Here is a 12840-nt window from a genome sequence, read left to right on the forward strand (position 1 = left end):
AATTCCTCTTGATATGCAAATTATTTTGTCAAGGCGCCCTTCCCCCCTTCAAAGCCAGCTTAAATATACGCTCCAAGCATGGAGGTGTTTCATTCAGACGCTGTCTCCCCGACAGACATGGTCTTCACCTGAGGACGGCTGCTTGCGTTGTGGCCGAAACGTCGTGAGAATTATTTTATTATGTTTTATTTTTATTATTTTATTACTTCCCTTCTACGTGACTTTACCGAAAGAACCAAGAAGAGGGGTGATACTGTTGTACAAAAAAAACGATCGGCAGGAGTTCCCGGCGTGTGACACAGTAGGGTTGTTCAGCCGGTGACAACACTCTGCTGCCGTATGTGTAGTGGTGGTATTGACGTGCGCCGACTGTGACAGTGATGGATCACGGGGCGGCGCGGGGTGCGGGGTTGGGCACGCGTTGTGGGCGTGGTGTGGACGCGCGCGCCGGGAGTGACAGATGACGGGGCGGCGCGGAGTGAGTGGTGAGGCACGATGAGATGTGGGAAAAGAGGATCGTAGCCAGCGCCCGGCGATTGGTCGAATAAGTGGGTGCTCGCAGCGACGTCCGCAGGTGGGGTATAAAGGGGGACGCGCGAGAGCACTCGGGGAGAGTTACCCAGTTGAAGACCCGAAGACGGAGCTGAAGACCTAGTGCACCCGAGTAGCTCAGTGGCGTTAGTCGCCGAGTAGCTAAGTGGATGTTGGTCATCCGAGTAGCTCAGTGGCGTTAGTCGCCGAGTAGCTAAGTGGATGTTGGTCATCCGAGTAGCTCAGTGGCGTTAGTCGCCGAGTAGCTAAGTGGATGTTGGTCATCCGAGTAGCTCAGTGGGCGTTAGTCGCCAAGTAGCTAAGTGGGTGGTTGTCACCCGAGTACTAAGTGGATGTTGGTCATCCGAGTAGCCCAGTGGCGTTAGTCGCCGAGTAGCTAAGTGGATGTTGGTCATCCGAGTAGCTCAGTGGGCGTTAGTCGCCAAGTAGCTAAGTGGGTGTTTGTCACCCGAGTACTAAGTGGATGTTGGTCATCCGAGTAGCTCAGTGGGCGTTAGTCGCCAAGTAGCTAAGTGGGTGTTTGTCACCCGAGATACAAAGTAGGTGTTAGTCACCTGTAACCAAGTTTGATAAAATAAAGAGTGTGTTACCCGTGAAGTCGTCTCCCGCCGAGTTACTACATTACAACTGGCGTCAGAAGTAAACCTGTCTTCAAGAAGTATGAACACAAGGAAGACTACCCGTACCCACGAGCGAGGTCGGGATGACGACGGCGTACCGGGGACACCGACCTCGGGAGTAGAGGACGAGGAGTTGCCGCCGATGCAGCACTTCGCGGTGATGGCCGACGCTCCGCTTGCCTCCGACACCAGCCTCCAGGACGCGCACTCCCGGTTGGCGGAGTTGCTACTCGCCGCCGCCGCTGTCTTGGCCGACATCTCCGTTCCGGCGAGCGGAAAAACGGCTGCGGGGGTCGTGGAGGAAGCGACGTTGGAGGATTCCCGCCAAAAGGCGCTTCGCGCCAAAAGTCTAGAAGTTGCCGCCGTTTTTGGGGGGCCGCCACCGATTGGCGGGAAAGACGGACGCCACGTGGCCGGACACCTCCGCGCAGCGCAGCCCACGTCATCAGCGCGCGCCGGAGCCCTCCATTTTGCGCCTGACAACCGAGCCGACATTTTACACAACTCCAGCGGAGCGCGGGAAAATCTCTCCGACGTCGACGACGATCGGGTCCTCCAGCAAAGATTGCCCGCGCTGTCGGCGTTCAAGGCGGATGGGGGCGACTGGGGAGCCTTCCAACGAAGGTTCCTCGCTCATCAGGAGATGTCGGGGTGGTCCGACACCACTGCCCTGCGTGCGTTGCCAGCGATGCTTGACGACGACGCGCTTGCAGCCTTCACATCTGCTGCAAGGTCGTCCCGCTCTACGCTCCAGGCCGCACTACACCTGATGGCGAAGGTGTTCGGGCCGCCCTCCACGTGTCGCCACCAGTTCTACGATCGGCGGAAGGTGGCTGGAGAAACGACGCTCGCCTATCGCACGGCACTACTCGCCTTGGCGGACGCAGCTTTTCCCCGCATGGATAAGGAGGGGAAGGACGCCATGGTGACGGAGCAGCTGCTGGTGTTGGCCCACGAGTTGGGGGTCCCCATCAACGTGGCAGACGAGATGGATATCTGCTCCCTGGCGATCGCCACGAGCATTCACGCGTACGAGGTCCTCAAACGCAGGCCGGGGGTCGTCTGCAATTTGGCGGGGAACGCGGTACTGGCAGCCACGATCGCCGAACCTCAGCCAGCTGCGGTGCAGGTGCAGGCCTTCGCTGCATCGCGTCCGGGGGAGTGGAGAACGGGAGGTCGTTCGCCCACACGTTCGCCCCGCAAGCTGGAGCAACCGAAACCTACGACGTCCGTCGTCTGCTACAACTGCGGCCTTCGGGGTCACGTCGCAGCCGGGTGCCGGGCCCCGCGTCAGCGCGCCACAGGACCACGTCGGGACGACGACCAGGGCCACAAGTCATCCCAACAAAACCCGGCAAGTCGCGGCACCTCACACGTTCGGTCCACAAACACGGCACATTCGGGTCGCCGCTTGGCGGTGGGGGGTTCGCGGCTGGGTGCCGGGGGTTCATTTCGGCGAGGGGGGTCCGTACGCGGCCCGCAAGCAGTCGAGTGGTCCGAATTGGCCCACAGGATCGTGGTTGCGTCGGCCGGGTCGTCCGTGGTAACGGGCTTCATTGACGGGGTTGAGGTCCGGGTGCTTGTTGACACGGGTGCGTCGGCCACCATCATCTCGGACCTTATTTATAACATTCTTCCCGTCCAAAGTAGACCCCTTCTGCCAGTAGACGTGCCATTTAATGCGGCGAATGGGGGATCCCTGGGGATCATCGGCCAGATTCGGGCGACTATTTGCATTGGTGACATCAAATTGGCGGGCCCTATTTTTGTATCATCATCGCTGGCCGTTCCCTGTTTGCTAGGTACGGACTTTTTGTCCAAAATGCCCATCAAAATTCTCATAGATCAGGCCTGCATTGAGCTTCCGTCAGGTCGGCGGCTTGCGTTCTTGACGAGCCCTACCAAAATACGCACGGTTTGTGCGACGGTGCAGGCGCTGGCAACTCAGACTGTAAGGGTGCCCCCGGGATCGAAAATGTTGGTACCCCGTCGGTTGAGGAAGCCACTCGAGGTGGGCGCGGTGGCACAGGGGGGGCCGTTGGGGCCGTCTAACAGGGCCAGAAGGGGCCTCGACTTAGCGGTTGCTCAAACCATGGTGAGAGGGGACAGTGAGCCGTTCGTAAGGGTCCTGAATACGGGGTCGCGGCCGGCCGAAATTGTGCAGGGAACGGTGCTGGCTCACGCCGCGCCGCTACCCGTTGAGGAACGGCTCGTGTCTCAAGCGGATTTCACTGTCGAGTCGCATCCTCCAAGTGATGAGGGGACAGAGTGGTTGGACTCGTTGTGTGCCGGTTCTGCTAACTTGTCCAAAGTGCAATTGGGAGTCGACGCTCCCACGGGGAGGGATTCGCTGTTGTCATTGCCCCTCATTGAGTGGGGCCGTCTCCAAATGTCCGACAGCTCCCTACTTACGCTACGTCGAAAAGTTGGCGCTCCCGAGGTAGGGGATGCGCGGGTCGGTTCCTGGGTGTGCAGACAGGGCCTTTTGATGAAGTGGGACAACATGTCCCGGGGTCACGTGCTCGTTGTGCCTGTTGCTATGCGGGGTAAGGTCGTTCTGGCAGCTCATGAACGGCTCATGCATCTGGGTTTTCAAAAAACGCTCGCCCTAATCCAGCGAGACTATTATTGGCCGGGGATGGGTAACGACGTGGCGAACATTCTTAAGGGATGCGTAGGGTGCGCCGAAAGAAAACCGCCACCATTGGCAGCTAATCCACTGCTGCAATCCATTCAAGTTTCGCGCACAAACGAATTGGTTGCGTTGGACATCTTGGGGCCCTTTCCTGCTACACCGAGGGGAAATAGGTTCCTGCTGGTTGGCGTGGAATACTTCACCCGATGGCCTATGGCATGGCCGCTCGCCAACCAGTCGGCTGCGGCGGTGACGGACGCCTTTGTCCAGGGTTATGTGTTGGACAAGGGCGCCCCCGAACGCTTGCTGACGGATCAAGGGAAGAATTTTTCGAGCGTTTTGTTGCGCGAGGTGTGCGACCTGTTGGGTACAAAGAAAGTGCGTACTTCCCCCTACCACCCGCAGACTGACGGGATGGTTGAGCGTCTGAACAGGACGATTACGTCTATGTTGTGCCAACAGGTCTGCGACGATCAGGTTGATTGGGACTTACAGGTGCCGGGGGTACTCGCGGCCTATCGAATGGCCCCTCATGCGGCGACGGGGTTTTCCCCATTTTTTCTTATGTATGGGCGGGAGGCCGATCCGGCCATGGACGTCCAACTGGGGATTTCCCAGCCACGTGCAAAATCTAAATTGGCAGACCACATCAAATTTAATATCGCAAAATTGACTGAAGCACGGGAGGCGGCGAGGTTGAATTCGCGGTCGCGGCAAATTGCGAACGAGAGATTGCATGAGCGGAGGGTGCATACGCATGATTGGAAACCAGGCGATAAGGCCTGGCTGCATTGTCCACATGCACCGTTGGCTACGTCCCCCAAGTTGTTGAGACCTTGGAGGGGACCGGTGGAAATTGTGCGGGTTGCACGACCCCAGAGTATACAGATTAAATGGGAAAAACGCCGTTGGTACGTGCACCCCTCCCGACTGAAGCCCTATACGGCACCGTGTGACCCCGTTCTGTGCCGTAACGACCGGGCGTGTGATGTGACCGTCGACTCGGGGAGGGAGGTGTCGCAGGCTGCTCCTCACGTGTTTCTACCTGCCCACCCCCAGGTGCCTCGGGCTTGACGGCTGCTAACCGTCGGGAGCCTGAACCCCGCGGCACGCACGGGTCCTCGGTGCCTGGCCGATGTCTTTCTGAACCGCTGGCACCACCGGACGTTCAACCGCGTCTGGTGCCGTACGACGGACCGGCAAGGCGGACTCGGGCTAGGTCTCAACAATTTTCATGAAGACGTTTTTTCTCTACACCGAGCTCGCCCGGTGTTCCCCTCTGCCGGGGTAATGTCCCGTTGTAGGGACGCTCGGAAGAAAAAGGGGACACTGCACGAGTCGAAAGAAAAAATTTTTTTTCCATTTATTTTCCTTTTTGCATACACATTGCTATTGTCACTCGCCGGTTTGTATATATTGTTCTATTGTCGCGGTGGCATTGGTTGAGGGTTGCGGATGGTAGTGTTCGCGTCGTGTTGTGTTGTTAGGTTAGTTGTTGTTCTTGTGGTTGTGTTGTGTTACGGGGCACACAGGGGGGTTTGTATATTTTTATAGCAGCCGGGTCGGCTGCGAGCTATGTGGTAGGGGGTGATGTAGTGGTGGTATTGACGTGCGCCGACTGTGACAGTGATGGATCACGGGGCGGCGCGGGGTGCGGGGTTGGGCACGCGTTGTGGGCGTGGTGTGGACGCGCGCGCCGGGAGTGACAGATGACGGGGCGGCGCGGAGTGAGTGGTGAGGCACGATGAGATGTGGGAAAAGAGGATCGTAGCCAGCGCCCGGCGATTGGTCGAATAAGTGGGTGCTCGCAGCGACGTCCGCAGGTGGGGTATAAAGGGGGACGCGCGAGAGCACTCGGGGAGAGTTACCCAGTTGAAGACCCGAAGACGGAGCTGAAGACCTAGTGCACCCGAGTAGCTCAGTGGCGTTAGTCGCCGAGTAGCTAAGTGGATGTTGGTCATCCGAGTAGCTCAGTGGCGTTAGTCGCCGAGTAGCTAAGTGGATGTTGGTCATCCGAGTAGCTCAGTGGCGTTAGTCGCCGAGTAGCTAAGTGGATGTTGGTCATCCGAGTAGCTCAGTGGGCGTTAGTCGCCAAGTAGCTAAGTGGGTGGTTGTCACCCGAGTACTAAGTGGATGTTGGTCATCCGAGTAGCCCAGTGGCGTTAGTCGCCGAGTAGCTAAGTGGATGTTGGTCATCCGAGTAGCTCAGTGGGCGTTAGTCGCCAAGTAGCTAAGTGGGTGTTTGTCACCCGAGTACTAAGTGGATGTTGGTCATCCGAGTAGCTCAGTGGGCGTTAGTCGCCAAGTAGCTAAGTGGGTGTTTGTCACCCGAGATACAAAGTAGGTGTTAGTCACCTGTAACCAAGTTTGATAAAATAAAGAGTGTGTTACCCGTGAAGTCGTCTCCCGCCGAGTTACTACATTACATATGCAACAACGCACCCCACCCCGTTGACAACCTGGGACAGAACCGCGTCAATGCCGGTGTTGTTCGTGTCCGTATCAAGGACGAATGGCGCAGCAAAGTCGGGGTAGCAGAGGGGAGGGGCGTTCACCAAGGCATCGCGGAGCGCAACAAATGCAGCCTCCTCCCCCCAATGAAACTTCTGGCATTTAGCCGTCAAAGCGTGGAGTGTTTTTTCCGTACAAAGTGAATCCAGCCACTTCTCATCCCAACTCTTACGCGGCGGCATGTGTGACTCGACCAACATTCCTGACAACACAATCCCCCTGAAGTGCGGGTGACGCATGGGCAAGCACGGTGCCTTGCTGAATAATGGACATGTCTAACCCAGCATTGAGGACCTGGATGAAAGGTTCCCGGTCGTTGGACACGGGTTTGGGCTCCTACCAACGTCAATCCCCGAACAGCCTTATTGGAAGGTCCCAAGAAGATCCCCCCCGCAGTCGCCGCCCGATCGAGGGGCTTGCGCAAGCGTAAGGGGACCAACATTTGCGCGCCCGGGGGAATCCGCACCGCTTTAGACGCTAGCGCTTGCACGGTGACGTTGGCCGTGCACATCCGAGTGAGAGAGGGTAGAAATGCCAAACGACGACCCGATGGCAATTCAATGCACCCTTGGTCAATTAAAATCTTTACAGGCATTTTACCCAAGAAATCAGTCCTGAGCAAGTATGGAACAGCAAGGGACGAGGAGACGAGAATCTGACCGGTCAATTTAACGTCGCCAATACAGACCTGTGCTATTATATTGCCATTGATGCCCAATGAGCCACCGTTTGCGGCAAAGCACAACACTTCAACGGGGCATAGGCTACGGCATTTAGCGGGCAAAATATAATAAATTAGCTCTGAAATTATGGTCGCCGACGCCCCAGTATCGACGAACATCCTAAAATCGACCCCCTCGATGGAACCAATAATGACGGACGAACCCGTGGTCGCGGCAACAAACCTATGGGCCAGCTCCGACCACTGACCCGGTCGGAGCGGCCAGTCGCCCCGATCGCAATCCCAACCCCCCTTATTGATGTATAACGAAAACGAGAACCGGCGCAACGAGGTGAGTGAGGTGGATTCAGGGGCTGAGTGAGTGAGGTGTCGTGACTCGCCTTAGGTTGCAGCGGAGAGGATGGTCGGGCGGACGACCGCTGTGGCGTTGTCGTGGCGCTTGGCAACCCGACGAGACGTGGCCAGGCAGGCCACAGTTGATACAGACGGTGAGGCCGCGCTCCGGAAGAGGTGATGTCCTCCCCTGGTGTTGGAAGCCGTCCCATCACGCCATACCGTCCCTCCTCCAACCTGGGTCGATGCGCAGGCTTGGGGTAGGCTCCGATTCCTCTGGCATACCCCGCACCTCACAAGGCATGGCACATGCCACCTGTCCCTTCTTCCGTTGCAAGAGGAAGTGTCCCTGGATGCACCTTTCAACTTTGAGGGAGCACAGGTAGTTGTCGTCGATGGCGTGGATGACGACTTGAAGGTCCCGCGCCAACGCCAGCAGCTTCTCGAGGACCTCCTGGTCGATCCTGCCTCCGCGCAGTAAACCGATGGCGCGTGTTGGACGGCGACCCGTAGATCGCCGCCATCTGTTTCAGCGCCTGCTGCAGCGTAGACCTGTCCCCCGGCGGGATGGTGACCAACGCCGCCAGGACATCGTCGTCCAGGGCGGTGGGAAGCGCCTTCAACGCCTCTGCCTCCGTCCATCCTGCCATCTCGCAGTTGGAGAGGAAGCGCCGCTGGGAGGCCGCCCAGCCGCCTCCAGCGGCTGAAAACTCTTTAAGGACGGGTAGACGACGTTGGAGAGATGGGACGTGCACCAGCGATCGCGGTGCAGCTTCGAACTTGGCGGGAACTCCACTCCGCTCCGCCAACAAGATGGCGGCCTATTCGTGGGCTGTGCCGCGGAGGCTCCCGATTGGCGGGAATCCTGGGCGGGAACCGCGGAGGCTCCTGGTTGGTGGAAAGATTTAGCGGGAACTTGAAAATTTTCTGCGGGAAACCCGGAAACATCGGCGGGAACTGCGGCCACGCGCGGCTCCGTCTCCCTCTCCTCCTCCGCCGACTCAACACGCTGGATCTCGTCCAGAATGGACGCCGCGACGTGGAGAAGCTCGGCGAGGCGGGAGTGTGCCGCCCGGAGAACCCTCCCCGATGGTGGTGAGCCGTCGTACAGCTGGACGGCGTGCTGCTCCACCGGCGGCGCATCTCCTCCCTCCTGCCCCTTTACCAGATAACCTATGGTGGTGGACCACCAGGCTAACTACTCTAACACTCTGAGTTAGCAACAACGGACCGGATTGGACCCCAACTCGGGTCCTGGTCCGTGTGTTGGAGACTCCTCTTCTGGCGTAGAACGTAGATTTCTTCATGAAGACAACAGCAGCCATTTCCACTGGGGACCCGGCTTTTTATCCTGTGTGGCGGGGCATGCTCCCCCCTAGCCACGACCCCCTTCTCGAACTCTCGAGGAGGTTCTCCACTGGACACGTGGTCCCCCCAGCCCCCCCTTTGGGGGTCCCCGGGTAGACACCTCGGGTCACGTGTCCTCCGGGGTCAACCAGAGTGCCATGGCCCCTTGCAAACCCGTTCTAAGGCCGGCACTCTCGCCCCCTATCCTGTAGGGGCTGGCACTGCACGTAGAGCGTGATGCCATTCCTTGACTGTCGGACAGTGCAGCCCGAGCCCTGCTCGGACCAGTACTACATCCCCTCTCAGTGGTGTCCGTGGTGGCAATATTGCATGGCGTGCCTTTCCCAGGCTGGCCACACACGGCGACGTGCAGCCATGTCGCTACAATCGTAATAATCCTAATGTAAGTGTTTTAAAAAAAAAAAAACATTTCAGTAAATGTTTTGAGGTGCATTACTTTACTGTCGAATCCATCCAACTCGCATGGACCAGCACGGTGAAGTATGATAAATAAACCCCCGGGACCTGCACGGTGTGGAAAGGCACTCATCTGGCAATGGATTGACAAAGGGCTGTGTACATGTACAAGAAGACAAAAATATATTCATCATGGATACAACAAATGCAGATTAATTTAAAAGTGGTGGAATTGAGGTACGTGTGTGAGTTGGTGTACATGGGGAACCCGTACCTGCCAACAACAGACTGCACGGCGTGCTTCACCTCCGTGGTTAGCTCGCTCAGCCCTGGGGACACAAACAAAGGCCTCTCATCCCATTGGTAATCTAGTAACACACGACAAGCTCCCCACGCAGCAACATCTCATTCTGTACGATTGTATAATCTATAAACACCCGCTTGGCATCGAGCCATTCTGCATTTCATCTCATTATCCAGGAATTTGCCCTCCTAAACTTAAACAAGGATGGAAGAACACCAAACTGAAACCTTTTACAAGGAATCATGTGTGCATTAACCATAATACTTGTGGTCAGAATGAAAACAAAAAACATACTAATATATGCATTGTCTTTGAAACTGATTGGTCCACACCAGAGACAGTTTTCTTTGGAGCCTAGTCTCAAAACAGTGTTAGACCAGTATTAGACCAGAGGACGCCAAAAGGCTCACCAAAAGGCGTCCTCTGGTCTATCACCGTTTAGAGACCAGAGGCCGCCAAAAGGCAATTATATTTTAATTGCCAAAAGGCGTCCTCTGGTCTAACACCGTTTTGAGACTGGGCTCAAAAGAAAGCTGTCTCTGGTGTAGACCAATCAGTTTCAAAGACAATGCATATATTATCAGAGTAGGTTTGTTGTTTGCATTCTGACCACAAGTTTTGTGGTTAATGCAGACATGGTTCCTTGTAAAAGGTTTCGGTTTGGTGTTCTAACATCTAAATACCTGTTTTGTTGCCAGAAAAAAGGGAAAAACCTCTTCTCATATTTTGGTACTGGCAAAGGAGGTCCCATGATGAAAAAAGATGGAGAAGTTGTACACTTCATTTTGTTATCTTACACATTCAGCAAACAGCAGAAACGGAGGCTTGGTTTGTTTAAGCGTGGAAAAGGTTACTCCATGAGGTGTGCACCTATGTGTGAACACATGTGTGCGTGCACACCTCAGTGCACGTGTGTGTGCACACCCTAGTGCATGTGTGTGTGCGTTCGCTAATAGCACTTGCTCCGACAGTCTCTGCAGGTTATACGGGGGATCTTTGTGTGCATTCCCCAGCAGTTAGTGCGCTGCCCTGCGAACCTAGCGACCTGAGTTCGATTCATGCTCACAGCCAACACCAGTGATGATGATCTGAACCCGTCCTGGGTTTCTCCTAGGTCGACTCAGCCTTAAATAAGTACTTGGTGAGGTGTGTAAACATCACCGCTCGGGAGACAAAGGCGTCCGGGCATGGTGCTGGCCACCCAACCTCTCGTATGCCGTGCTTTTCTTCATAGGTGCTCGCTAACAGCACTTGCCCCAAGAGTCTGTGTGTACACCCCAGTGATGTAATGCGTTGAGTGCATTGTTGCTATTGTAAGCACTGCGCCCCTAACAAACTGCTGGAGTTCAGTGGACACATGCAAACACAATGATATTTTAATTGCCAAGTTAGTATCATTTTATTTGTGTGGGATAGAAGTGGTGTCCTGCAGCCATCTCCCTACCGGTGCTTTAATGCAAATAAAGAGTAACACGTTATCTTTGACGGATTTAGCGCGAAAGACAAGATCGCAAGGAGGCCAAGTGCAGTGGAAAAACTTGCAGACACAGCACTGTTCACATACGGTTCAAAGTTCAAACTTGGGCATTAGGTTCGTGTTAAACGGCGAGCCTATGCAGGCACTGCAAAATACATTTCTCGATGCACAAAACACAGGGACAGTGTCACAAGTGCTTCCTTGCCATCGTGTGCATAATCCGCATCACAGTTGGCTGATTAACATGAAGAGATGAACAGCAACATCTTCCTGGAAACTATGCAAGTGATTTTACAAATGTGTATTTATTTATTTTTAATAGATATATATATTATGTACTGTTAATAAAATAATGTAGCGAGACTGCTGGATGTTGTGTGCATGTGATGTGGCATCACAATGCAAGCGGTGCTCATACCATCCCCCAGCAGGTACTGGATGGAGGAGAGGTATCGCTGCTGTACCTCCATCGGGACACGAATGGCCTGGCGCAAGACAAACACAGTGGCATCACACCGCGCACTGCTCTCAACTCGCTCTACACGCAACTGAAGAAAACCCACATCTAGGCAACAAGTCTGTGTGGCATGTGCGTGCCACCGCAGGGCAACGGCCTTTTCCCGCGAGAGATGTAAACGCCATGTTTCCACGACCACTGCAAAGGAAGCCCACCACCCCCGTTTACGAGTGATTAACGCAGGCTTGGGTTGGAATGCCACAAGCAGCCTGTCCTGTGCAGACTGTGTGAGTACCAACCCGGGCTGCGTGGCCCACGCTTACCGATGCCGCGAGCCTCACTTTGCTAAGGGGGCTACACGCTTTCATCTGTGCTGCCCTCAGGACTGGTCAGTATCACAGAGGTAACGCAGAAGAGACAAACTGGCAAGGGCAACTTGAGATCCACCGGTTTTTTTTGCAGCTCTCGACACCGGATCTGATTTATTTTTTAGACCCACAACAAGAACAAAACAAACTATAATCTTTAACATGAAACAGGTCAACACAAGAAACATAAATATCATGAAAGATCACTTGCTTCTCCTTCCAGCTGACAGGGAGGAGGGAGAGGGAGAAGAAAAGAGGGGGGTGGGGGAAAAGGGAAAGAGGCACAGAGGGAGGGAATCAAACAAGCGAGGAAGGCATAGAAACACAATAAAACTGGGTCCGAGTCTGAATCCGTCAATGGTAGCAGCAGAAACCTTTGCGCCCCATTCTGCCCCTTAAGAGGCTCGAAGGTAATGGGGGCAGAAGTTGTTCTCCTCCCCGCAGCGCGAGGGGGGGCGGTGTAGTTGAGGGCAGGGTGGGGGGGCGTGAGGCCAGCACCCAGCGGACCGATTAATGGCACGGTGGACGGTCATGATCCAGATCCACCCCTGGGGCGGGGGGTCTCCCGCATGAGCACAACCGCCCGCTGGCGAGCGCGGCGGGTAAAGGGAGAGGGATAGAATTGGAGAACGTAGGTCATACGGGTTCTCCCACACAGCCTGGGCGAAGCTGGCGGCAGAGGGGGCAGATCGTGAGGGGCTCGTCGCACACGGGCACAGGAGGGCCAAGGGGGGGTTAGGCGGGGAGGCCCCACCCCCCCATCGCCCCACTAGGGGGAGAGAGAGGGCAGAGCCTAGTTTTTATTTTAAACACGAATGGAAATGGTTTAGAGACAGCAAATGATAACTGAAGCATAATACAAATAAAATGGCTTTTTCTTATATTTATGATCATTGTCCTCTACCCAGGAAAGGAGCAGTGCTGGGTCACGACAGGAATCGCAAGGCACAGCTCAAGTCCGATTTCTCATGGCTGTGCAAACATAGCGTCAGCGTAGGTATCGACAGAGGTAAAAACAAAATGCAATACAGATGATAATTGTTTTTTTACCCTTTTATCTGGCAACAAAACTGACACCTTTTTCACGAGGAGTCATGTTTGCATAGACCACAATACCTGCAGTCATAATGCAAACAA

General features: G+C 55.2%; 1 protein-coding gene across 1 annotated transcript in view; it reads right to left on the reverse strand.

Annotated features, from left to right (window-relative positions):
• PEX3 (peroxisomal biogenesis factor 3) overlaps nucleotides 1-12840 on the reverse strand; it is a 61957-nt gene that overhangs the window by 30529 nt on the left and 18588 nt on the right. Inside the window, exons 6-7 of the mRNA XM_078866223.1 lie at nucleotides 11297-11363; nucleotides 9372-9426 (exon numbers count right to left, since the gene is read on the reverse strand). Coding sequence (XP_078722349.1) covers nucleotides 9372-9426; nucleotides 11297-11363 — 122 coding nt within the window. The remainder of the gene's footprint in view (nucleotides 1-9371; nucleotides 9427-11296; nucleotides 11364-12840) is intronic.

Source organism: Lampetra fluviatilis, chromosome 22 (assembly GCF_964198595.1).
Source record: "Lampetra fluviatilis chromosome 22, kcLamFluv1.1, whole genome shotgun sequence".
In the NCBI taxonomy this organism is placed as follows: Eukaryota; Metazoa; Chordata; class Hyperoartia; order Petromyzontiformes; family Petromyzontidae; genus Lampetra; species Lampetra fluviatilis.